This window comes from Coloeus monedula (genome assembly GCF_965178545.1).
Source record: "Coloeus monedula genome assembly, chromosome: 10".
In the NCBI taxonomy this organism is placed as follows: domain Eukaryota; kingdom Metazoa; phylum Chordata; class Aves; order Passeriformes; family Corvidae; genus Coloeus; species Coloeus monedula.
In genome coordinates, this window is record NC_138790.1 from 2,487,461 (window position 1) to 2,513,264 (window position 25,804).

Below are 25,804 nucleotides of genomic sequence, written 5' to 3' on the forward strand. Positions count from 1 at the left end.
AGGGGGAAGATTCCGACAGAATCAGATCTGCAGGGATTGTCAGGATTGAAGGAAAAATTGACTTGGGCACACTGGAAAGGCAGGCTGAGGGAGCGGGGGGTGTTCATACTGGAAAAAAGAAGGCTCAAGGGAGACCTTAGAGCCCCTTCCAGTGCCTAAAGGGGCTCCTGAACAAGGGCCTGGAGTGCCAGGACAAACGGGAATGGCTTCCCACTGCTGGAGTTCTTACCTTTATTTTACCTTAGATGGGATATTGGGAAGAAATTCTTCCCTGCGAGGGTGGGGAGGCCCTGGCACAGGTTGCCCAGAGAAGCTGTGGCTGCCCCATCCCTGGAGGTGTTCCAGGCCAGGTTGAACAGGGCTTGGAGCAACGTGGGATGGTGGAAGGTGTCCCTGCCTGTGGCAGGGGGTGGGACTGGATGAGCTTTAAGATCCCTTCCCACCCATAACATTCTGTGATCCACAATTGTGTGAAAACATTTGGGTTTTACTGACATCTGCAGGAGACTGAATTTCAGTTTTCCCTACTTTGATTGATCTTCCAGTGTTCACTTTGGCCTTGGGGTGCAGTCTGAGCATTACAACTGCTTGGTTTTAAAACTGGCAATGTTGGGCTCTCCCAGATATATTTCCAGTCCGGAAAAACTGTAGCACATGCATGGGAAAGGGACTTGTAACATGAGTCCAAGGGCATTGGAGTGGGGATTAAACACGGAGGAGAAGGGAGGCTGGAAGAGCAGGTGGACTGAGGCTGTGTGAACAGCCTGCATCAGATGCAACTGTTCAGGAGCAGGCAGTGTGAAACTGGATCCTTTGGAAAACAGTCGGCCTGTGGGTGGTCACCCCTGTGAAAGGATATCTTGAACTAAAGGATGTCTTGAACTGCTTCTGTACTGCCTGCAGCCTCATGGAGTAGCTTTATCTTTTCATCCTCCCTTTATCCATTCATCTGTTCCTTTCAGTTTTCTCCCTGCCACTCCCTCCCCTGGTGTCCCCAGCCCATGTGGCTTTGGTGGTGCCAGTGCATCGAGCAGTTGTGGTTTCTCAGTTGATTGTAACCAAATGAATTTGTCAGCCTTCCTCAAATCCTTTGTGCCTGATTGTCTGATTGAGGAGTTTTAATCAGCTGAAGGTGTTAAAGGATGTGCAGCTTGCTTTAATTCAGAAAGGAAAAACATTACATTTATAGTGTGGGATAGTGTCATCTGTGAGGTTTTGAGGTGGCCAGCCCGGCAGTGTGATCAGGTGTCCTTCCATCTACTCCATTGCACTGGATTTCTGTGGAGATACAAGGTAAAAATCCTAAAAAAACCAGCTGACCTTCTGTGGAGATAAAGCTAAAAATCCATCTAATGTTAGTCCTCTTTGGATTGCGGGTATTAATAATTTGCTCTGAATCACTGTATATCCTGCTAATAAATTCTGATAAATTCAGGGGGCTTCCTCTGTCTGTGGGAGGGGATTGGAACAAGATGATCTTCAAGGTCCCTTCCAACCCAGACCACTGAGGGATTATATGAAGTTTGTGCAGCTCCTGGGGTTTAGCTCTTCAGGCACCATGAGATGATGACTTTTTTATTTGAGCCTGAAGGTGCCTGGCCTGGCAGAACTGTGGGTGTGCTGCTGTGTAAAAGCTGTGCTCAGGCAGTGCCGGAGCAAAGGTGTAACAGAAGCAAAATGTGCCTGAAAATCAGGAGCTGTGGGGTTTGTTTTGAACAAACTCACCGAGAGAAGCAACAACTTCTCATTTGGTTGTGAATAATAATCTCAGACTGTTTCTGTAAAAGGTTTGTGAATGGAATATGACAATGTCATAAGGGTTAACGACCTCCCAGGAGCAACAGAGCCTGGAAAACCCACTGGTGCTCTTAATTTCAACCTCCAGAATTAAATAAAACCGAGGAGGGTTGTTAACTGGAAGCTCAAGCCAGGCAGCCGAGTTTACAGGCTGCACATGGATTATTTAGGAACATTGTATTGGAAAGTCCACAGCAAATGCTGCAAATCTCAGAGCAAAGGCACTGGAAGAGTGCCAAGGAAAACTGGCATGGTTTAACAGCAGGATAATGGGAGTCATTAAAGCAAGAAGGCATCATTCAAATAGCTGACAAAATATGCAAGTGAGGAAGCTCAGGAATCGAGTTAAACCGAAAACCCAGAAAGAAGCCAACCCAAAAGGGAGTTTTTCAAACTTGCAACAGGCATTAAAAGGATAAATAATTCCTTTCTCACACTTGCCTCCAGCCAAAGGAATGCGCAGGGCTGGTGGGTGATCAGGTTACAAAAGGAGTTTCCAGCCAGAGCAAGAAAAGGAAGTGCAAGTTGTGCCTTGGTGTGTGATGTGGACACCATGCCAAGACACTCCTTCCTGGGGAGCTCGCTGCAGAGTGCATCATCCTGAAGCAGCTCATGGATACCATAGTGGGAACAGCTCAAATAAGCAGCAATAAATTGCCAGCACCAGAGAATATTCATTCAAAAACTCTGAAGGAAGTTAAAGGGGAGTAGCTAGACCAGCATCTGTGGCTTTTAGCCTTGTGCTAAATGCTGTGTTGGAATCCTGCACCTGGAAGCCAGGGAATGTGGGAATAACTGTAAAAAAATGGTTCCAGGGAGAGATGGAGGTCAGCTATAAATGAGTAAGTTTGTATTCAGTAGATTCTGTTCCAAAGAAAAAATTCAGTGGGTGCATCCATGGTTATGGTATAATGGGGAAGAGTGGACTTGGATTTCTGTTTTTTAAAGGAAGCCTGGCTTCAGAGGTAGCTGTGGGCCTGGAGGGCATCGCCAGCCATGTCTGACAGTCCTACAGGGGGTGGCTGGCACTGCTTGGTCAGTGCTCAGCAGCAGCCCAAGAAACATTAAATGTTGATTATTTGGCAAAGCAGAGGTGATATCCTAAACCAATTTCCTCTTTGTCCTCCCAATGCAGTCAGCAGTGGAGAAGCTTTGAAGTTGGATAAAAGGGGGGGATGTTTGTGTGTTTGAGGGGGGGAACATCAGAAAAGCTTCTGGGCCTGCCATCTGACCTGCTGACAGCCCTTTTTGTAGGGTTTTGATTATGAAAATAAGGCAGAAATCAGCCTGCTGTGGTTTAGGCTGTGGTTTACCTGTCTCATGGGTACTCTGGACCCCTGGTCATTCTGCCCAAAGAAAGCATCTCAAAAAGCACATTTTAGGTGGTGCTGGAAGGGGCAGCAGGTACCCTTAGGGAGGGGAGTGACAAAGTAGGGTCAGTAGAGCAGTTTGGGCTGTAAAACAGAGCCCTCGTCTGAGTGGGACATCAGTGCCATGAGAGAAATATGTGCAAAGCTTCTCTGGCATATAATAGCTGTTCTTGGTGTGACAGGGTGGTTCTGGTAAGGAATGTTTTGTGACTTTGATTGTTCAAAAGTGAGGAGAAGTACTAGAAAATAGAGCAAATTCTGGAAAACAAATAGGAGGGAGCTGTTCATGCTCCACAAACCGTAGTGCCAAGATTTATGAGTTACCTGAAATATATTTTCATGTGTGCGAGACTTCAAAAACTCTACTCATTTCAAGTCTTGCCTGGAAAATCTCCTGATTTTCACCTCGGGAAGTTAATTTGGAATGTGTTGGAGTGGCAAGCAGCGATGTTGATGTGTAATTTTGTTTCCCAACAGCATCAGCGACAGCAGCAGCTCGCAGGGGCTCTCGCAGCCCTCCACGCAGACGACGCAGTACCTGCGGGCTGACACGCCCAACAACGCCACACCAGTAACCAGTAAGTGTTAATCTAAGCACAGACCCTCCTGCCACACTGCTTTGGTGTCAAGTACAAGAGGAGAGCATGAATAATCCTCTGGCTTTGTCACTTTGCCTCTTGAATTCACACAATGTGTGTTTTATCCAGCCATGCTGTAGTCAGGAGTGAGTTCGGGGGCATGTGAGTGATCATATGAGCATGAGACTGTGTTTGTCCCTTGGGTTATTTTCCCTGCACCCAGAGCAGTCAGCCAGCTAGGCTTCACCAGTAGCGGTGAAGCATCTGTTCTTTAACACTGGGAAGAATCTACCTCGTGCAGTCCAAGCAGAGAGAGAACAGGATGTATCCACCCAGCCCTGGGATCAGTTACCAGAGCAGATGATCGATCCCCTGTGCGTGAATCCTGTTGTGTTACTCTTTTCGTCTCCTGTTGCTTTCAGCTGTGCTTGAAGTGATACCAAGTAGCTGAAGAGAGAGAGCAGTGAGTGGAAAGGAAGGGTGGCAGCAGTTTCTGTACTGGTCTGGTAACTGATACCACAGAATCACGGAATATCCCAGCTGGAAGGGACGGGCAGGGATCATCCAGGCCAGCCCCTGGCCCTGCACAGACACCACAGCAGTCCCACCCTGGGCATCCCTGAGAATGTTGCCCCAGCCTCGGGGCTGTGCCCATTCCCTGGGGAGCCTGGGCAGTGCCCAGCCCCCTCTGGGGGAAGAACCTTTCCCTGATCTCCAACCTAAACCCCTCTGACACAGCTCTGGCCATTCCTTGGGGTCCTCCTGTCCCTGGGCACAGAGACAAGAGCTCAGAGCTGCCCCTCAGGAGGAGCTGCAGATGGAGATCAGGTCTCTGTCTCCTCCAGGTTGAACAGACCAAGTGCTCTTGGCTGTGTTCTGAGTTAATTCTGTAGCTAATTGAACATATTTATTATCTGTGGAATTTTTACTCCTCAAATTGTTGTCTGGTGGAGGACTGTCCCATCCAGCACTGCTCCAGGGAAGGGACTGTTCCAGTTGGAGGGAAGGTGGCCAGCATAGGGACACACACGGGGCTTTTTAAAGCACCCCAAAGTCTCTCCCACTGTCCTCTGATGGCACTTGGTGACAGTGACTGTCCCATCATGAGGGAGCGCAGCAGAAAGGTTGTCATTACTCTCAGCTCTCCTGTGTTCTCCTTTTTTCCTCCCCATGTGTAGAAGCAGGTGTTTACCTGAGGTTGAACTGCAACTCTGGGAGAGATTTGGCTTGCTTCTAAATTGTTCTGTATCTCCCTAAAAAAAAAAAGGATCTTATTTGTCATCTGAGTTCATCTTTCCCTCTCAAAGAGCTGCCTTTAAAATTTATTTCTTAAAAGCATTAAATTAAAAACAGTCTTTTAAAAATTTAACGTATGAAATGTTAAAAAAATACCTTTTCACAGGGTTTGGAAGAGACCTTATCCTGCAACTTACTCTAGAGCTGCTTTCCCTCTTGTCACCTGAGTCCTCCCCAGCCTTTTTATTTTCCATCTCTTAGAGTCACAGAATCATTTAGGTTGGAAAAGCCCTCCCAGATCACCAAGTTCAGCTGTTCCCCCAGCACTGCCAAGGCCACCCGTGTCCCCAAGTGCCACACAGCTTTCAACTCCCTCCAGGAGTGTGGACTCCACCAGCTGGGCAGCTGTGCCAGGGCTGGACAACGCTTTGGGGAATGGGATTTTTCCTCATGCCCAATCTAAACCTCGCCTGGCACAACTCCTGGCCCTTTCCTGTTGTCCTGTCCCTGTTCCCTGGGAGCACAGCCCGATCCCCCCGGCTGCCCCCTCCTGTCAGGGACTTGTGCAGAGCCACAAGGTCCCCCTTGAGCCTCCTTTTCTCCAGGCTGAGCCCCTTTCCCAGCTCCCTCAGCCGCTCCTGGTGCCCCAGCCCCTTCCCCAGCTCCGTTCCCTTCTCTGGACACGCTCCAGCCCCTCAATGTCTTATCCCAGCTCAGGTTGAGCTGTTGATGTCCTGTCAACCTCAGGTTTTTTGTTTGGCTTTCTAAGTGACACAGGTTAATTCAGCTGAGTTCCAGTTGCTGGAATGTTGTCACCCAGAATCCTCTGGCCAAGGGCAGGGGACCAAGCCCAGGATGGTGGTTCAACCCTCCTCACCTTGCCCAGTGTGGTGGCCAATGTGCCCAAGTGGCAGCTGTTTGCTGGGGGCAGCCCTTGCTTCTCAGTGTCTCTTACCTGCTTTGGGACATGCCCAGTAGCACTGGAAATGGTGAAAATAGGAGAAGAGAAAAGGTTGGATGTGTGAAAGAATCAAGATTGACATTCCTGGTCATTTCACAGTTGCATAATTTTGTTTTCAGTAACATTTAAATTTTGAAGTATTATCAGAGTAATTCTCAAGATTTCTCTAATGATCCATACACATGTACAAAAATATTCCAGCTTTTCTGACTCTACTGGTGTATCCAAATGTCTGGAAGTGCCAGAAGAGGGCACTGGTAGTTTGTTAATGCCCTGCTGGGGTAAGGCATCTTCCCTGCTCCAAGTTTTCCAACACTCTCTCTATTTCCTCCTCCTGAGGGCAGTGCAGTGTTGATCACCTTCAGTACAGGAGTTTCCTTCACCTGGAGTTAATAATAAAAGTTGTTTGCATGACACTACAGAGAATTCCTGTGTGATTTCTTTCCCTGCAGATGATTATTCTTGTGGTTTTTGTTGCTTAATATTATCATCTTTCTAAAATTAATATATAACACATTTAAGACCGTGCTGCTCCGCTGTGTGTGGAGCCATAGGTGGTGCAGAGGTGAAGCCCTGTGCCTGTTCTCATTCCAAGGGTATTTATGTTGGATTGTTTGGCTCTGCTGGCTCCTCAGGTTATCCCACATTACGGATAGAGAAGAATGATCTGAAAAGTGTCACTCTCATGGAGGCCAAAGCTAAAGTGAAGGACATAGCCATCTCCAGGGAGAGGATCACCCTCAAAGACGTGCTCCAAGAAGGTATTTACAGCACTCAGACACTTCATTCCTACAACACTGTGTAGTTACATAAATAGAAATACATATTTATTGACAGATTTTTCTGAAATCATTCACGGATGACATTCCTGATCTTCATAGCTTTGGTGGAGGGGAGGAATGATGAGTTATGTTTGCATTTGGGGTGTGAGGGGTGGGGAAAGCAGCTTCCAGAGTTCATTAGGCTGGGGGAGCGAGCAAGCGTGCTCAGTAAATCATTCAGCTTGTCTGCCTTAATGAGCTGCTCCCTGAAGTGAAGGGTGGCTGAGGAGTGAGGTAAGCAGTCAGGGCTCTCAGTCAGCAGCCAAGGTAACTCACTTTTGGGAGCTCCTACAGGAGAGCGGCTCTTACCAACATAAAAATCAAAGCAAAACCAACCCAAAGCCCAGAAAAACTTCAATTGTCCAAATGTGGTGTCTCAGTTTGATAACTTTGATTTGGAAATCTCATCAGCAGATGCAACATTTACAGGCCTTACATAAAAGATTCAGAGATTACCTGATTGTTTTCATGGAATATCGTGAGTTGGAAGGACCCACAAGGATCATCCAGTTCCTGAGTTATTCACTCTTTGTTTAATGTGCACTTCAAAAGTGTTCATGCACAACATGAATTGGTTCTTGTTGATACTGAGTTTGAAAAATAGCCTTAAATATTTGGTTTTCTTTGTCATTCACCTTCACTGCTGCAATTTTGAGTCTCTGTTCCCTGAGAAATCAAACTTCCTAAAGCTGGAGATTAGAGATAATCATCCTTTGGAGACAGAATGCTTTGTGTTAGTCTGAGCAGCAATGGAGGATGTTCCCATTCTCGTTCAGTGAACCTCTGAAGAGGCAGCTCTGTGCTCACTTCCAGTGTGGGCTCTGCAAAAACCTTCCTTGGTGTGTGGGATGCACTTTGTGTTCCTGTGGGCTGCCTGGAGCTGGGATGCTGGGAGTCATCCATGACTAGAAGTGACTCAGTGCCCCAGCAACGCTTCAGATGTTTGGTGACAAAGCTGCCCTGTTCTGCCAGATGAGGCACAAAGAGCTGTTGAATGCAGTTTGGACCCAGTTAATTGTGGGATCTCATCTCTTAGCCTCCAGCTGTTAATTTGACTCCCAAGCTTCGAAAGTTAATCACAGAGTCATTAAGGTTGGAAAAGCCCTTTAAGGTCATCGAGTCCAAACACTCCCCCAGCGCTGCCAGTTTCAGCCATGTCCCCAAGTGCCACATCCACATGTCAGAGGACTTAAAAGACCTGACCAATTTTAGGTCAGGATCGCAGCAGTGTTGGGTCTCTGCCACTGAAGAACAAAAGAGCTTCAGAGGGGAAGAAGGGGATAAAGTAAATGTGTGCATGGAACTCAGATACATTTTATGTATCTGGGCCACAGATTAATTTTAAACTTCAAGTAGTTTCCGTAGCTTCACCTGCTTTAACATTTTGGAAATATGTATTTAGGCACTTTTCTCGAAGTGTTCCAGAACCAAGACAGGAGGGTTTTAGTTGCTTCAGTAATTCGTAGTGTGTAGTTGTGGTTGCCTGAGAGCCTCCTGAGTTCAGCTGCTGCTTAGTGAGATTGCAGTGTGAAGACCCTGTCATGCAGGGTTTCCTTGCAGCCCCAAGGTAGGTGACAGAAATGTTGCACTGCCCCTGTTTAAGACCTGTATTTCATACTATCAAAGATCTTTCAACCTAGTCAGGGAGGAGGAATGCCTGGGAAGGGGCTGTAATGCTGGAATAGACTGCGTGGAGATGATGCACACCTTGGTGCAGAAAGGTTTTGCCAAGCTGAGCAGTAAAAACCAATTAATTCTGTGTGTGTTGCCAGTTGTTCTCAGCCCAGCTCCTCAGAGTAGCTCCTCTTCCTGCAGCAGCATCAGTAATGTCTTGTGAATGGAAAAATGTTGGAGAGTCTGAAAGACCCCCCCAAACAAACCCAGCACCTTCCAGCTGAGGTGAAACTTTAGAATAATGTGATGCTGGTTATTTCAAACTGTTCCATATGAGCTGGCTGGCCAAAATTGCTGTTGCCTTGTGAATGTCCCCAAAAAAAACTTGGTCCTTGTGAGAAGTGCCCTGGCTTAGAATTCCAGACTGGGTGGGTGAGAAAAAGGACCTGGAGTTCTTAGTGCAGGGAGTTGACTGAAGTGCCACAAATAAACCATCATCATATTGATATTTAATTTCACTGGACTCTGCTGCTATCACTAGTTCACTCTCATGCTTGTCCCCTTAAGTTTTATTTATGTAAAACTTCAGCATTTGCTGCCTGTAATTGTGAATCCCCCTCATGCTGGAGAGTGGTTGGGTTCTCTCTTAGTGACTTTTTAGGGTTTAGGGACACTTTAATTGCAGTTATTCCTCACTTTCTGCTGTGAAAGGTGCTGTTTGCTTAAGACACTCCTAATGTTATCAGTGTTTCTTAACCACACAACACTAATTGGATGTTCTCTTCCTAGGCACGTTTGGGCGCATTTTCCATGGAATTCTAATAGAAGAAAAAGACCCCAGTAAAGAGAAACAAGTTTTTGTCAAAACTGTTAAAGGTATGTTGGCATAAAGGAGTGGGTTTGTGTGCAGGTGTTTGAATTGTGCTGCAGGCTGAGGGTGCCAAAGCTGGCTTTACAACAACCCCCTTCTCCCCAAAACACGCAAATGATGAAAAGCAAAAGCAATTTGGACGCTTCCTTCAGCCACAGAGAACAGCAATCTTATATGGAAGAAAAATGCATGTGTTCTCCACCAGTGCCTTCAGTCATTGCCCTTGAATACTTTTGTTTATTATTCTTCTAAGTAAAAATTATATTGGTTTTTTTTCCCCTAGTATGTCATTGTCTTCCCAGTCACAGCCCTGTCCCCTGCAAATTGCTGAAAAACACCTGAAATGCCTCTTAAAAATCTTAGACAAATGCATGGCTGTACAAAAGACAGGGCATAATTTCTGCCCTCCTTAAGGTTTACAACAGAAGCGTGAGAACTGGCATTTAGAACTGAATTTATCCAAACAGAGCCCCTGTACTCAAGAAATATCTTGTTGGAGTGATTGAAATGGGACTAGGTAGACTTAAGGAACAAGGTAGGTGTAGATGAAAACCATATTGCAAATGTCCTACATGTCTGTCACATGTATCCTACATATATCCCTACATTCCACATATCCTACATGTGTCCCTTCCTCTGCAATCATCACAAGATCTCTGGTAGCTCACAAGAGTTTTGCCGAATTCCCAGTACAGTGGTTGTTTTACAAGTTATTTTTGTCATTTCAGTTGGGTGTCTTATTGCCTTTGGTTTTTCATTTGACAAATTCTTTAATTATTTCTTGCAAAAAAAATAAGTGTCTGTAAGAATTTCAATTCATTCTACTTTTTTTTTTTTTTTGCCTGGCTATTAATTTTTGAAGATACTGATTGAGAAATGGTGAAGCTGCTGAATTTTGTTGTTGAATCTTTCTGCTACCCATTTATTCTCTGCCACCTTTAAGAAAAGTATTTTACTTAAGGGAAGCAGCTGCCTTGGTCTGTTTCTGACACAATCAGATGCTTGTGCTGCTCTTTTCTCTCACATGTCCTAGAATCATAGAACGAATCATGGAGTGGTTTGGGTTGAGGGGGGACCTCAAAGCTCCACCCCTGCCATGGGCAGGGACACCTTCCACTAGCCCAGGTTGCTCCAAGCCCAGTCCCACCTGGCCCTGGACACTGCCAGGGATCCAGGGGCAGCCACAGCTGCTCTGGGCACCCTGTGCCAGGGCCTCCCCACCCTCACAGGGAGGAATTTCTTCCCAATATCCCATTCTTCCCAATATCCCATCCATCCCTGCCCTCTGGCAGCTTAAAGCTTGTCCTATCCCTCCATCCCTTGTCCCAAGTCCCTCTTCAGCTCTCCTGGAGCCCCTTCAGGTGCTGGAAGGGGCTCTGAGTTCTCCCTGGAGCCTTCTCTTCTCCAGGTGAACACCCCCAGCTCTCCCAGCCTGGCTTCTCTTATTTAAAAACAAAAAAATATCCTTCTTTCCAGTATTTTGGGTACATTTTCTGAATTCTGCCTTCTTCTGTTCCCTTTCCCTGCCAAACAGTTCTGTCTTTTTTTTTCTTGACTCTTATTTAATATAGTTCCCAAAAACTTAGCCCTTGGCACACAAGCTACTTTTTCTAGCATTGGATTAAACAACCCAATAACATCTGTCAAAAGTGATCTTAATTTAGCTGCCCCCCATGACCTCTTATTGAATTGCTTTCCCAAAATGGGACTTCCAGTGGACTCCTAAATCCATAATTCTCCCTTACAGTGGCTTGTGTCAGTGACACAGCGATGTCCTAAAGGAAGAAAGCTCTTCCCTTTGCAGGGAAGGATTTGCTGCAGTGAACTGGAGCGAGGTCTTCAGAGAGTGATGGCATTCATAGGATCACTGTAGAGAATTTCCCAGCATTAAAAAGGATCTATATGGAAAAAGTGTAGAGTAGGTTTTGCTGATACTTGTGGGGCTTGGGCAGCAGAAGTTTGCAAGGAAAACAACTGTAACATCCCCTCGCCTCACAGCAGCTCACTTGCAGTGCTGATATTACACAGCTTCATTTTCACACCCTGGCTGTGATTGCTGTGTGTGCAGCTGGGACATGTAATAAGTTGGGAACTTGATCTCCTTGGAAGAAAAAAACCTGCAAAAATTCTCTTGTAACCAGAGTTTTTCCTTGATCTCATTCAGTGGCCACACACACACTGCTGTTCTGGCACGAGCAGGAGCAGGGCAGGACCATAAAAGCTTGATGGATATGAGAACATTAAACTGACTTAAGTATCTCTTTGCTGAAGGCAATAAAGCCTGAGGGTCATGGAAAATAGACAAGGAATAAAGGTTTTGTCTGTGGAATTAAATTATCCCTTCCCAAAAGTATGAGCTGCTCCAGAACTGTCTTGTTTTACCCAGAGGTGCACTCTGAAAGTGATAAAATGAAGTCCAGTGGTGCCCCAAATGTCAGGAAACAATGGGGAGGGGGATGGAGTATTTCAGGTCTTTGGAAAATGTGAACTGAGGATTTTTTAGCAGGTACTGTGAGGAAGAATAACCTCCTTGAGAGAATAAGCACTTCATTCTTCTCACCAGGGTCAGAGCTTGAGAAACTGAAGACACTGCACTGGCTGTTCTGACATTAGGGGAGTTATGGCTTTAAACCTGGAATTTCAGGAGAATCCTAGAATCCCAGAAGGGTTTGGGTGGGAAGGGACCTTAAAACCCATCCAGTCCCACCCCTTGCCATGGGCAGGGACACCTTCCACTGTCCCAGGTTGCTCCAAGCCCCATCCAACCTGGTCTGGGACACTTCCAGGGATGGGGCAGCCACAGCTGCTCTGGGCAACCGGTGCCAGTGTCTGACCTCACAGGGAAAAATAAATAAATAAAATTGTCCTCCTTATGTCCAATATAAATCTACCCTTTTCCTGTCCCTGCAAGCCATGATCAAAAGTCTCAGTCTTTCTCACAATCCACTTTTTAGTGCTGAAAGGCCACAGAAAGGTGTCCTTGGAAAATTTTCTTCTCCAGGCTGAACCCCCTCAGCCCAACAAGTGTTACAGATGGGCCTTGAGCTGTAGTTTGTGGGCTGTTAGGAGAAGAGCTCTGCTCCACTAGGACAGGTGTTAAGGTTGTGCTGTTCAGGGAATGGTTTCTGGATGAAAATCCATGAAGAAAAGTCATGCCCTCAGTGCCTGTCACAGTGGATCTCTTTTCATGTGTCCCTCCTTCAGCTGTCAGTGTATTACAGCATCCATACCCTTTCAAGAGGGGTTATTTCCAATAACATGGACAGAGGGAACGTGCTGTCAGTTTTCCCATTTCCTGTGCCAGGGAAGGTGAATGTTGTGGCTGTTGTGCTCATCAGGCAATAGTCACATCTGTGGGTATTTCCTGCTCTGGGTGGAGAGTGACTGCAGCCTTGTCAGTTTGTCTTTTCCCTGTATTCTTTCCCCATGGTTGATTGTTGCCCTCAAAGGACCATAAGCACAGATAGTTGACTGCAGTAACTGCAGCAGCCCTTCGCACTTTCCTTCCCTGGTGTTTTCCAGAGCTCCAGTGAGATGCAGAGCATTGCTATAAACCAGGAGGGTGCTCAGTGAATCCCTGGATTTCTCTGAGCTTTGTGCTTGCTCCCCTTCCGAAGTGATCTGGATCCAGAGATCCCTGGATTTCTCTGAGCTTTGTGCTTGCTCCCCTTCCAAAGTGATCTGTTCTTAACGGGGTCAGTAAGACGTGAAAACCGAGAGAGCCTGGACCTGCCTGGGAGGTGGAAGAGCCCATCCAGGGAGTTCCCAGGAATATGCTGTATTCCCTCTGGTCTCAAGCTGGGGTAGAACTATTAGGTCAGACTCTCAAAGGGCAAGTTTGAGCCTGATTAAGCAGTATCAGCGCAGGGGGTGAATAGGTTGGGGTGTGCTTGTTCAGCATGATCTGACTGGTTTCTCCTCCGCCACAGAATTTGGGGTCTTTCGTTTGAACGCTTCATGAAGTTATTGAAGTACTTTTGAAGTGATTCGGTGATTACTTATTCTGTAGCTCATAAATTGATAGGATGTAGAAGTTGGAGATGCTTCTCTTGAAGTCTCAACACCACATCTCTTATAAAGGCAGGCTGAAGGAGGATTCATCCCTGGGTTTCACTCCACATCCTTGAAAGAGTTTTTTCTTTCATGGAACTTTAGTTCACTCCAGGGAGAAAGTTGTAACATGCCCGTGGCAGTGATAAAGTTTCTACGTGCAGGTTCATGAAATACGTGGGTTTATAAAGTTTTTTTCATGCTATATCATCTGTGTCTGGGTGCCTGAGCCTTCTGATATGTGCAGTGCCTTGTGCCAAGGAGGAGAGCTTAAAAGGAAAATGGATCTCTCTCAGGTTTCTGGAAGCTCTAATAACTTTGGACTACAAAGATCCCAAGCCCTGGGGAAAAGGTGTGACTTGTTCAGCCTGTCCCTACATCCTTCATGTTGGCCATACAGTTATTGTGTTGTCTTTGCACTTTACACTTCCACTGTGTTCATTTGCTAGGCAAGGTGCTCAAAGTCATAATTACTTTCACACTTAGACATTTCAATGGAAAATCCACTTTCGTTCTGTCTTCAGACACTGATGAAGACTGAGGATGTGTGTCATTGCTAGAAGGAACCAAGGATTTGTTATCTAGAATATTTGGGATTCTGGAATCTTTGGATTAACACAACCTTAATAAGTTTTTTTGGAGAGATGAGAGACTTAACTGGCATTTGCTTTCTTTGTTGTTTTTTTTTGTTTGTTTTACAGAAAAATTGTGTTATGAGGGTGGAATGCTTCACTTTCCAATCTGAGGTTTCCAATCTCTCTCAGTGTTGGAAGTGTCTCTGATGGCATGTTTCTCCAAGCTGGCATTGCATCTCTTGCCAGTGTCTAACAGATCCCTTCTGCCTTTCTTGGGAATTATTTACATCATCTGATGTCAGAGGAGGAAAAAACCGCACAGGTTTCACCTTTGATTTAAAGAACACATTGTTTAATGGTGCTTTTCCTGTGAAGTAGAAAATTCTTAGCAAAACAAATGGAATTGTGTTATTCCAGGAACATATGAAGTGAGGGTGAGCTGTGCAGAGCCCTGACTCATTTAGGATGTTCTGGCCAAGGTACACTTTTGGTAAAAACAACCCAGTGTGCTGTTCAAGATAACCCGGCTGCTCCCATTTCATGTTCTAACCACTTAACATTTTTCTGATGTACAAGGAAGGAGTGTTTGGAAACAAACAACCCATGGAAAGCACTGGAAATAAAGTTGGTGTGTGACCAAGGTCAGCTCTTTAAACTTCATTGTTCTACCAACTTGTAACAAAGCTTTGAGTTTTGTCGTCTTAGGTCACTAAAAGACTTTCAGCATTCTTGGCTATCTCTGACATTTTACTCTTTAGATGTTTTTAATTTATTGCTGATCTAGTTAAGAGGAGATGCCCCTGGATCCCTGGAAGTGTTCAGGCCAGGCTGGATGGGGCTTGGAGCATCATGGTCTAGTGCAAGGTGTTCCTGCCCATGGCAGGGGGTGGAGCAAGATGAGCTTTAAGGTCCCTTCCAACCCAAACCATTCCATGATTGCAAGATTGGTGACCCTTTAGGACTTCATGCACTTGGGAAGTGTAGGAATAGAAATCCTGAGAATTCAGGCCGTGCCAAGCAGGAGAAAGCAATAGGAGCATTTAGGAGACTTAAGCACCTCTGTGCTAATCAAGGTGAAGGTTTCTTGTTCACATTAAACATATACCAGAACTTGGAGCATCCACAGTTGTTCTGAATAGCTCATGTTTAAATTGATGGAATTTGCTATTCTGGGCAGTTCATTCTTAAAAGTACAGCCTTGTGAAAACAGTTCTAAGTTTAAGTTCATACCTTAAACATACAGTATTTGAATTAATTGTTCAAAGTATTTAACTTCCCAAAATCAGAGTGCGGGATCCTGTTTCAGAAGAATATAGTTTATGCCAAAAAAAATTAAAAATCAAGAGCTACTGCTCATCTGAGCTAAATTCTTGAGTGTCTTTATAAAGGAAGATACTTGAATTTAAAGAATTGGGATAATTAGCAAATTTCTGAATTTCAGATTTCTGAAATTGCTGAATAAAAATGCACTCGATTTGTCATTTAATCCTAGTTCTTCAAGAAAATACCCTGAGACACGTAAAGGAGTACAATATGCTTCAGAAAATACCGAGGGGATGATTTCCAAAGGATTGTACTACGTCATTTAAAGATTTGTTATTCCGTGTGCTAAAAAACACTCACCTGCAGGACACTTTATTTACATACAGTTAAAATCCCTACTTTTGTATATCAATTTTATCACCTGCTTCCCCTTGACCCTTGGGACATCAGTCATGTCTCTCTTTCCCACTTTCACTTTGCACTTAACACTTTCAGGTTCATTTTGAGTTAAATGGATTGTTGAACAAAGAGCCTTTTACTTCCTCCTCTTTGCTGCTACTTCTTGGATTCTGGTGTTACTGTTACACAGGGAACTAAGACTATCCCCAAATCCTGCTTTTCTCAGCCCTTCTCTGTGGTTTAAAACTGCGTGTGCATTTGTAATGGAGGAAAACCAGAACAGCATTCCCTATTTTAGTAGTGTCATGTTGACTCACTCCCAGGATTTATGAAAATTCAGCTTGGATTTGTCAGTGTGAGCTGCCTTGCTTTGCAGAATAGACCCACGTGGTTGATACTTGATGCCTGGATACCAGGATTGGAAGAGAAATCCTGCTCTCTGGAGCTTTTAGCAGGACTAAGTGTGGTTTCCTGTGCTGTAACCTCCTCCTGCTGTGGTGTGGAGTGCATGTCTTACCTTTACAGGAGACTGGAATTCCGTAGGATGCAGGGCTGCCTTGCAAAGCAGGGGGATGTTGATGTGTGGAAGTGAGGACCTGAACACCTCCTGCAGCTCCGAGCTGCAAGCAGGAGCACGGTGTCCTGTGCTCAGTCCGTGGCAGGAGGAAGCATTGGATGCTCCACTTGACCCTGTCTGACTCCCAGGGCCTCTGGAAATTTTAAAGCTGAAATATTTTTTATATGTACTTTCCTTCCTGCCTATGAAAAAGTAGGTTGGATCATGACTTCTTGCATTCCTTTGATGCCTTTTCCTGGTCTTAAAATCAAGAGTCATACACGGTTAGAAGGGGAAAAGGGATTTTACCTTGGTATTTATTTTTAAGGATCCTTAGGTGCACACGTCCAGGTCACGTGCATCGAGATGCACCCCGCCGAGTGTGTGTGCTCCCCCCCCCACCCCCAACACTGGCTATAACATTATAGGTGTTACTAATTAGCAGATCTATCAAAGATTCCCTAATGAGAGGCTCAAGTGAGCCCCCCCCTCCCCAAGAAACCTTCCCCTGGATGGTTCTATCTTGGTTTACAGAATGTGTTCTGGAAAGGACCTTGGGCTCTGGGGCACACTGATCCCTGGCTATGAAGCTTCTAAAATGTTGAGTCTCTCAGCTTGACAAACAAGTCCAAGAATGTAGGGAAAAGCACTGAGAATACAGAAGTTGTAAAAAGGTATAACAGGGGTATAAAAGAAAAGGCAAAAATCTTCATGGCATCACTTTAGCATCCTTCTGGTGAAGGAAGGTTGTGAAAGTTACCTGATAGGAGCATTAAAAATGTCCTGTGCAACAGATGTGAGCACGGGCGTTGAGTTTCTTCCAAAGACTCGTGTAGAAGGGTTAAAGCAATACTCAGGCATGCATTCTCTTTGAACTGGGGTGAAATTCTGCCTTGGGAGCAGTTCTACCTAATTTATTACAATGCAGAAGCAGCAGTAATTAACAAGGATGTGTTGATACTGGGAGCATTTATCACCTGGAGCTGTTCTAGTCCTGCACTCTCAATTCCTGTGGTCACACTCAGTGACCAGTGTGCCTGCCTGTGTGCCTGTCACCCTTCAATAACTGGAGCTTGTGCACTTGGGTTATTTGGCAAAGCCCAGAAGGCTGAAAAATAATAAGGGTAGTAGAAGCTTGTGAAAACAGGCAGGTGTGTAGAAAATGGGCTGTGTAAGTGTTGTGCTGTGGGGGAGTATTACTTTGCAATATGAAGCAGGAAGAGGTTCACAGGGGAACAAGCCATTACAAATGGTCCAAAGATGAGAAAAGCTGCAGGTAAAACATCTTCTTAAATATTGCTGTTGGAAACATTCATCAGAAGCCTTGGAGCTCCTGGCTGTAGCGTTTGCAGAGGTGCTTCTGACAGGAGTGCTGAGAGAATCTGCTGTTACTGCCTGTAGCAGGCTGTGAGAGGGTTCAAATGTGACTTAGTTCAATTTTGAAACCTGTGGTTACATGGATTTTCAGGTTCTTTGTCTTCTGAAGAAACAGATTTCAGTGACCACTCTACAATCAGAAGTCTTAAACTGTAGTGCTGCCTGAGAGGGGGTTGTAGTGAGGTGGGTGTCAGTCTGTTCTCCCAGGGAACAAGGGACAGGACAAGAAGAAGTTGCCTCAAATTACCCCAGGGGAAGTTTAGGTTGGATATCAGGGAAAATTTCTTCCCAGAAAGGGCTGTCCAGCCCTGGCACAGCTGCCCAGGGCAGTGGTGGAGTCCTCATCCCTGGAGGATGTGGCACTTGGGGATGTGGGTTAGGAGTGGCTTTGGCAGCACTGGGGGAATGACTGGACTCGATCTTGGAGGGCTTTTTCAACCTAAAAGATTCTGTGATCCTACTTAAGCTGTGCTTTGCTATTTTGAGGTTCTGGGAGGTCTGACTTACAAAGTGACTCATGAAAGCATCCAGCTACTCAGTTACCCTCTGCAGTATCCAGGTAATTGCTGCTTTTCATCTCTGCTACGTCCTTTGGGGTGTGGAGTGACTTTTCCTAGCAAAGCAGAGCCTGGTGCCCTGCAGCTGATGAGTGCCTGGTCTCAGAGCAGGCAATTTCCTTCAATTTAACATCATCACAGAACTTCCCCGAGATCTTTTCACCTGATGTTTCATGTGGTTGATGAGTGATAATGAACAAAGATTTTAAAATACATTTTTGCAGCAGGATTTTGAGAAGTTGGTAAAAATAGAATAGGTGTTTTTTCTCCCCTTGAGCCAGGCAGGGCCCCAGCACATCCCAGCACAGAGGGATCAGCCTCTTCTATAAAATCAACAGTGCCAGGAGCCCCATTGTGCCTGGCTGCATGCAAATCCTGTGATATCAGGAGATAAACCTGCAGCTCTGTCAGAGCTTGGAATCCTGCCTTATTCTTGCTCTGGGCCTCAGGGCAGGCTTTCACAGCCAGGCTTTTGGGTGAAACCAGGGCTTGGAGAGCACCTTCCTCTCTGGAATGCATTTACATCTATCTCAGTCTTGGTTTTAAGCACCTTCTGAAAGTTGGACTTCTTTGGTCCTAATTGAACATCTGGAATATTACTGGGTGTTACATCTTCCTCTGAACTCACCTGAAGTTGCTGCTCTTTGGTTTCTCAGCTGCTGGTGCGTGATCACCTTATGGCTGTTCCTCACGACCATCCAACTGCAACTCCATTCATGGCTGAGCACTGACATGTTCTTAATCACAAATAATGTAAATACCTCAATTTAGCTTTTTTCAGGGCTTTGAGGAAGTCTTGCAACAAGCCCTTGTTGCCTCGCCCTGGAGCGCTCAACTTAAATTCAGGGCTGTTCCTGGTGCCCAAATTTAATAAATGGGAAACTGTGACCTCCTCAGTTGTGTCTCCAAGCAGCTGCTGTAATTTCAGAAGTTTCTGGCTCTGTGGGAGGCTTCCCCCCCCCTCCCCTCTGTAGCTGCGTGTGTGGCTGTGCTCATATCCCACAACTTCACAGATCTGGGGCAGACAAAAGGAGCCGGAAAAGCCCGTGGGCATCCCGTGGGTTTGACAGGATCCTTCCCCTGTCTCCTTTGAGTGGCTGCACAAACAGCTCTGAGAAGAAAATGAAGTGTAACACTCAGGGATTGACACAGCTTGGGGATTTTGGGATTCTACGTTGGCCCAGGCAGGAAGATGAAATCAGTAGGATTCATCTCAGTATGTCCTTGGAACAACGTCTCACCGAGCTGGGATTGCTGTGGCACAGCAGTCACTGGCTAGGCTCTGGGACTCTGGTTCTCTTATCAAAGCCAGAAATGGTGGGTTTGCTGGATTGGTTTTAAGGGTTTTCAGTACAGGATGGTCAGATTCACCAGGCCCTCACAACAAAAATGTCAAATTGCCAGAATCACCTTTGTCCTGGTCTGTGAGGATCCGTGTGTGGGTTGCTCAAAAGTGGTTATAGTCTACTAAATGTGGCAGAGTTTGTTTAACTGAACATTCTTCTTTGTGACTGATGAAAATGGCCTTTAAAGGAAGCCTGATTGCAGTGGGGACTGTTGCAGTAGCAGTATTTTTGTGTTGTTTCCCGCTTTTGACAAGAATCACTCCAAGAAGTGGTGATTAATGTTGTGTTTTGAATTATATCTTGTACAAACCCACAATAATCAAATTGTGTGGTGATTCTAAATTGGCACTGGTCTCAACTGGGGGAAGATTAGCCTTGAACTGCTATTGTTTGCTCTGAGTCTGTTGAATTTGTTGGTGTTGGGTACGTTTTTTTCCATGCAGAAAACAAGGAAATAATATTGATAAGCAAACACAATGTGGATGGTGGGACTGTTTCACAAGATAAGATTTCAGTTTCCTTATATACTCGCCTGGGAGTCAATCGTCCTTTTGGGTGCTCAACCACTGTAACGTGGAGAGAAAACAACAGAACGTCACAGTGACCTGCTGGAAACTTCCCTGAGTGCTGGAAAGGGAAAGGCATCGGCAGAAGAGCTACCATGAGGAGATGAATGAATGGGTGCATTGTCCAAACCAGCCTGACTCGTTCTGTAGATTTTAAATCCACTCTTAAACAATCTCTGATTGAAAGCTTCAGATCATTGCTTGGTGGCTCTTATAATTAAAAGCAAACCAGTTCAGCAAGGGCCAGAGGGTGTGTGAGGAGTTAATCAGCTTAAACTCACACCCAGGAATCTCTTTCCTCCCTTCATCATGTGCTGGGTGAAGAGGTTGAGGTCTTTGGGCCCTGTAATTAGTGCTTTTACACCTGAAGCTCTGTACAGGTAACCTGCTCCTCTGACTTACCAGAATCTGCTTTGCCACCTCCATTTTTAATGCTGGCTTTTAGAACTGCCTGATTCAGTCATTCAGGGCTGTGTAACTTCGTTTTAATGGAGGATCTTGGTTTTTCTTTCCTCTTTCCAAGCCTTTTGCATCTGTCTCATGTGTATCAAATTCATCAAGTGTCCAGCCCACAGGGGTAGGACCATCTCTTTCTCATGCCTCTGTTGGAGTGCAGACCAGAGACTTCAGCTGGCCATGGCTTAAGTGTCTCCTGCACTGCAAGAACCTGTTCATACCATCCCCACATATGCACTTGTTATCAAACTGAGGGATATCTGGATTTGTTGGTGTTGGAAAAACCCCCCAAGGCCATCGAGTCCAACCATTCCCCCAGCACTGCCAAGGCCACCACTGACCCATGTCCCTGAGTGCCACGTCCACACAGATTTAAATCCCTCCAGGGATGAGGACTCAACCACTGTCCCAGGCAGCCTGTTCCCATGTCTGACCATCCTTTCTGTCAAGAAATACTCCCCAATATTCAATCTAAACCTCCCCTGGCCCAGCCTGAGGCCATTCCCTCCCATCCTGTCCCTGTTCCCTGGGAGCAGAGCCCGACCCCCCCGGCTGCCCCCTCCTGTCAGGGACTTGTGCAGAGCCACAAGGTCCCCCCTGAGCCTCCTTTGCTCCAGGCTGAGCCCCTTTCCCAGCTCCCTCAGCTGCTCCTGGGGCTCCAACCCCTTCCCAGCTCCGTTCCCTTCCCTGGACACGCTCCAGCCCTCAATGTCCTTGTAGTGATGAGCCCAAAAACACTGGTTGATGTATCCCATAATATACCGCAGCCATAATTGTCACTAATTTAGTGGCACCTCTGGGCTTCTCCAGAGTGCTCCCATCATTCTTCACTCAGCCAAAGTTGTTTTCTTTTGCAGGGCTCAGGCTCAGTTAGGAAAGGGTGTCAGGGCTGTACAGGGAACAGGATCAGATCTTGAAGGAGGGAAAAGAGCAGAGGATTTCTTGCCTATTCTTCCTCCCAGGGCAGTAAAACCTTGGCTTGACTCATCCACAATGTAAATTCCCTCTAGTGCAGCAAGGAGAGCTCATTGGGCTGTGCTGGGCTCTCCTGTGCCAGCTCCCTGCCAGAACTAGTCCCAGCACGAGGGAGAAGAGGAAAATGCTCCCAGGTGTGAGGAGGGTGGGATTGGGAGAGCTCTCGTTGACGTCTCCTTAAGCTTCCCTGGAGGTTCTTGCCACCAAAGGGGGCAAACCCCCCCCAAATACACAAATAGTGGTGGTGAAGGGGTTCCAGGCACCTCTTGTGCTTCTGCCCTGTGGATGCTCTGATTGCTGTGGGTCACTGGAGTTATCACAGGTGCCTGAGTTTTAGCTGGCAGCAGTGAGTTTTATTTATTTATTCGTTTTTAAAGGTGGGGAAGAGAACAGCAAACAGTTCTAAGGTTACCAAGAGTCAAGTGTGTCAAGCAGAGAGCATGGAGATAAGTACATCTAGACATAAACAGCCTCCAGCCATGGGGCAGTAAACACAACTGTACCTGCAGTGGTAACTCAGCAGCAAAGCAGTGTCCTCGGAGCACATCCGTGGTGGGGAAGCACTTGGCACATCCCACTGCTTCCATGGGCACCAGTCCCGTGCAGGATGGGGATGGGACCACGCTGCCCAGTGCAGCTGGCTTGTGCCTGCCCAGAAGCTGTCAGAAAGTGCAGAGCTACACCCTGCCAGCACCTGGAATGTGCTTGATTTCCTTTCTGGGCTTCACCCCACTCCTTTCAGCAAAAATGAGCCTCAGAACTTGGCCTTGAACTTCGGGGCTTTTTGTAAGTGCCATTTTAAAAAAGGAGGCAAACAAGTTCTGTTCGTGCTCAAATGACCTCAAGTGACTTGCAAATCTGGACCGAATTTTAATTAATGTGTTGATTTGTTTCCAAAGTTTATCTGTGGTTCCTCTCTCCCTCAGATCAAGCCTCGGAGGTGCAGGTGACAATGATGCTGACGGAAAGCTGTAAACTCAGAGGGCTTCACCACAGGTAGGGCAGGCAGGGCTGGTGGCAAATCCATGTCCCTGTGAGGTGGAAGTACCTGGGCTAAAGCTCCCTGGGAAGAGGGAGCTGTTTGTTGGGAATTCAGCAACACTTCTGTAGAATCACGGAATGCCACGGTGGTTTGGGTGGGAAGGGACCTTAAAGCCCATTTCTGCCATGGGCAGGGACACCTTCCACCAGACCAGGGTGCTCCAAGCCCCGTCCAGCCTGGCCTTGGGACACTTCCAGGGATGGGGCAGCTCTGGACAACCTGTGCCAGGGCCTCACCCCCCCTCCATGGAAGAATTCCTTCCCAAGATCCCATCTATCCCTACCCTCTGGCAGTGGGAAGCCATTCCCTGTGTCCTGTCCCTCCATGCCTTGTCCCAAGTCCCTCTCCAGCTCTCCTGGAGCCCCTTTAGGCCCTGGAAGGGACTCTGAGGTCTCCCTGGATCCTTCTCTTCTCCAGGCTGAGCATTCCCAGCTCTCCCAGCCTTATATAGTAAAGGCCTTGCCTAAAATACAGGAGCAGCAGGTTCTTGGTGAAACATACTTAAAATAGAAACCAAATGAACCTGCCCCGCTCTCATCATTCCAAACGAGCTCTTGTCTTCCCTTTTATAAGGCAAACTCATTAAAAAAATTCCAAAAAGCTTTTCCCCCCTACCCTGCCTTTAAAGCTGGGACCTTCATGGGTCTCTAGAGCTCATGGATGTGACACCTGGCTGTGAGAAATCTTCAGGCAAGAGCAAGAAAATTCAAAAGTCAAAATTAAAAACATTTGTAAGTCATTGGTGACTTTTACTAATGGTTTCCACTGGAAAATACAGGTATTTTAAAAAGTGATTAATGGAAATTGAAACTGTATCCAGTTTGGTTTGAGTTTCTATGAATTTACATATTGATATATATATATAATAATATATTCCTTCTGAGGAAGATGTGCAGAGTCACTGCAGCATGGGAGTTACCTGAGCCACAAAAGGCTTGGAAAGGACCTTTAAAGTGGCTGGTTCAGAACTCAAATGTTCTGTTCTGTCACTTTGCAGTGGATCAAACATGATGTTGTGACTTTTTTTTTATTAAACTGCTGTAGTGGAATTATATGTTTTATATCTGTAGTTGATTTAGAATGCTACACTTAGCAGTTCAGGATATCGCACTTCTGAGTACAAATGGTAACCTGTATTCACAACAGTTTATGTCAGCCCTCCTGGACCAAGTGAAAACATTTGGAGGGTTCTTCCTAACAGGAAAGTAGTCAAATATTTTGTTTATTAAAAGAAGTAATGTCTAGGGCTTCAATTACATGTTGTGCTCTGCATCTCCTAATACAAGATTCAATGCTTTTCTTCCATGCTGAATTAATTTTGTTATCACGTTTAGGAATCAAAAGTATTTTTCTCAAATTCCAGTTCCGTAAGGTTAGGAATTTCTCTGTCTTCCAGGAATCTGCTGCCTATCACTCATGTCTGTATAGAAGAGGGAGAGAAACCAATGGTGCTGCTGCCCTACATGAACTGGGGGAACCTTAAGCTCTTCCTGCGACAGTGCAAGTTGGTGGAAGCCAACAATCCTCAGGTACCCTCGGGCATGGGAGACTTTGTGCCCATTAAGTCTCCAGTTGGTCTGGCACCTGAGTTTGTGCCACCAGAGGAATGGTTGTGGCACTCTCCTGTTTGGTGTGACAGCAGGAGAACTGCAGAGGTGGCTCCCCAGCAAGTGTTTTCCTTGATTCCCACCAGGAAAACATTCCTGGCTGTTTATGCTGGGTGTTCAGAGGGCAGGAAGCTGAGTCACGTCTCACTAGGGTAGGAGCTCAATCAGTGCATCCTAAAATAATATCAACAAATAGAGAAAATTATGGATTAAGTTAGGGGAAATTGTGTATGGAGAAATTTCAGATTTACTGATACTACTTTTGGTATCCCAAGCTATAAATACGTGCAAGGTTTTAATTACGATGGGACAGTGAAGTTGCAAAAGGAGCTGCAGGAACAGCCTTTGACACTAGTTTTGGAGAGCAAAAAGGATTTTGACTGGAAGCAAGCTGGTTTCCAGGGAAACAAAGTGAAAAATGTGTGGGAAGAGGGGTAAAATGGACCATTTTTGCCTATGTCCACCTCTAATCAAAGGAAAAGTAGATACAAAGAGTGAGGCAGTTGCAAGATGGGAGTATTTTCCCTTGGCACATCAAAAAAAGAAGTTAAAAGTGAGGCACCTCCATGAGTGTCAGTAGGTGGTCATGTCTGTGGGGACTACAAGGGGAGAGGAGGGGGCACTGGGACCCAGCAAACCCAGTAACCCTGCAGGTGCTGGGCTGGAGGGGCTGATGGTTGCTACTCTGGGCTCTTGCAGGCCATCTCCCAGCAGGATCTTGTACATATGGCCATCCAGATCGCCTGTGGGATGAGCTACCTGGCCAGACGGGAGGTCATCCACAAAGACCTGGCTGCCAGGAACTGCGTGTGAGTACTGTCCCCTCAGCAGCTGCAGCTCCCTGCAGTCAGCCTGAGCTGCTCTTCAGAGTGCAGGTTCTGGGTCACTGGTTTGGTCAGTGAAATTGTTTTCCTCCAAAGCCAAGGAGAAGCAGGAAGAGTGGTTTTAAAGGACACAGAACATCCTCTCTGTAAATGCTTCAGCTGGGTTTGTCTATCACTTTTTCAAAGGTTTGGAAAGAATTAAAGCTTCCCTTCAACTTTAATAAATCTTGGAATATCTTTGACAGTTTATCGATGGATAGATTTTTGTTTGAAGTTGGTTTTCTTCATTTTTTTTCCCTTAAAAATTGAGTTAAAGACTTTGTTCCTTGGTAGATTTCTTAGTTGCCAAATGATGGATAGATGCAAATGTGCTCTGGAATGGCAGGAATGCCAGAGTGGGGTTTGAGACCATCTTCAGGCTGGACTATACCCCAAAATGCAGAGATGGAGGTGTTTGGTGGCCTTCTAGAAACCCAGTCACTCAGTGACCACCATCTCTGCTCACTCTCCATCTGCTCTTGTGCCACGTAAGGATGTTCAGGATGAGAGATTCTGTTCCTCATTTCTGCTGCCTTTCCTCACTGGTGAGCACACTGAGGAGGAAGTGGGACCACAGGAGACAGAGATCACAAACATCAGGGACATCACCTGGAGCTTGATGTTTGGAAAGAGCAAGAGCTGCCAGTAGCCAGGGTCCCCTGAAGGACTTCGTTCCACTCCTTGTTCCCCAGGTTTGCTCTGGGTGGTGAAAGGCTGGGAAGTGCATCAGACCCATGTCCTAATTTTGGGAAGGGAGCCAGGATTCCAGTGATCTTGGCAGGTTTAAGGGAGGAAATGCTTTTGGTCTCATGTCCCTTTGACACAGTTGGGTCTAATTACAGTGGACATGAGGATTACACAAGTCAGGGCTCTCTAATCGCTGGGGAACTTCCCTTTGGATTGCATTTGTTTTCAGATGGGTCT

At 46.1% G+C, this 25,804-nt stretch overlaps 1 protein-coding gene across 1 annotated transcript in view; it reads left to right on the forward strand.

The window, feature by feature from the left end:
* RYK (receptor like tyrosine kinase) overlaps positions 1–25,804 on the forward strand; it is a gene marked incomplete at its 5' end in the record, with an annotated part of 55,755 nt that overhangs the window by 23,375 nt on the left and 6,576 nt on the right. The window contains 6 exons of the mRNA XM_082287692.1: positions 3,645–3,745; positions 6,578–6,703; positions 9,167–9,253; positions 22,295–22,364; positions 23,807–23,939; positions 24,717–24,826. Coding sequence (XP_082143818.1) covers positions 3,645–3,745; positions 6,578–6,703; positions 9,167–9,253; positions 22,295–22,364; positions 23,807–23,939; positions 24,717–24,826 — 627 coding nt within the window. The remainder of the gene's footprint in view (positions 1–3,644; positions 3,746–6,577; positions 6,704–9,166; positions 9,254–22,294; positions 22,365–23,806; positions 23,940–24,716; positions 24,827–25,804) is intronic.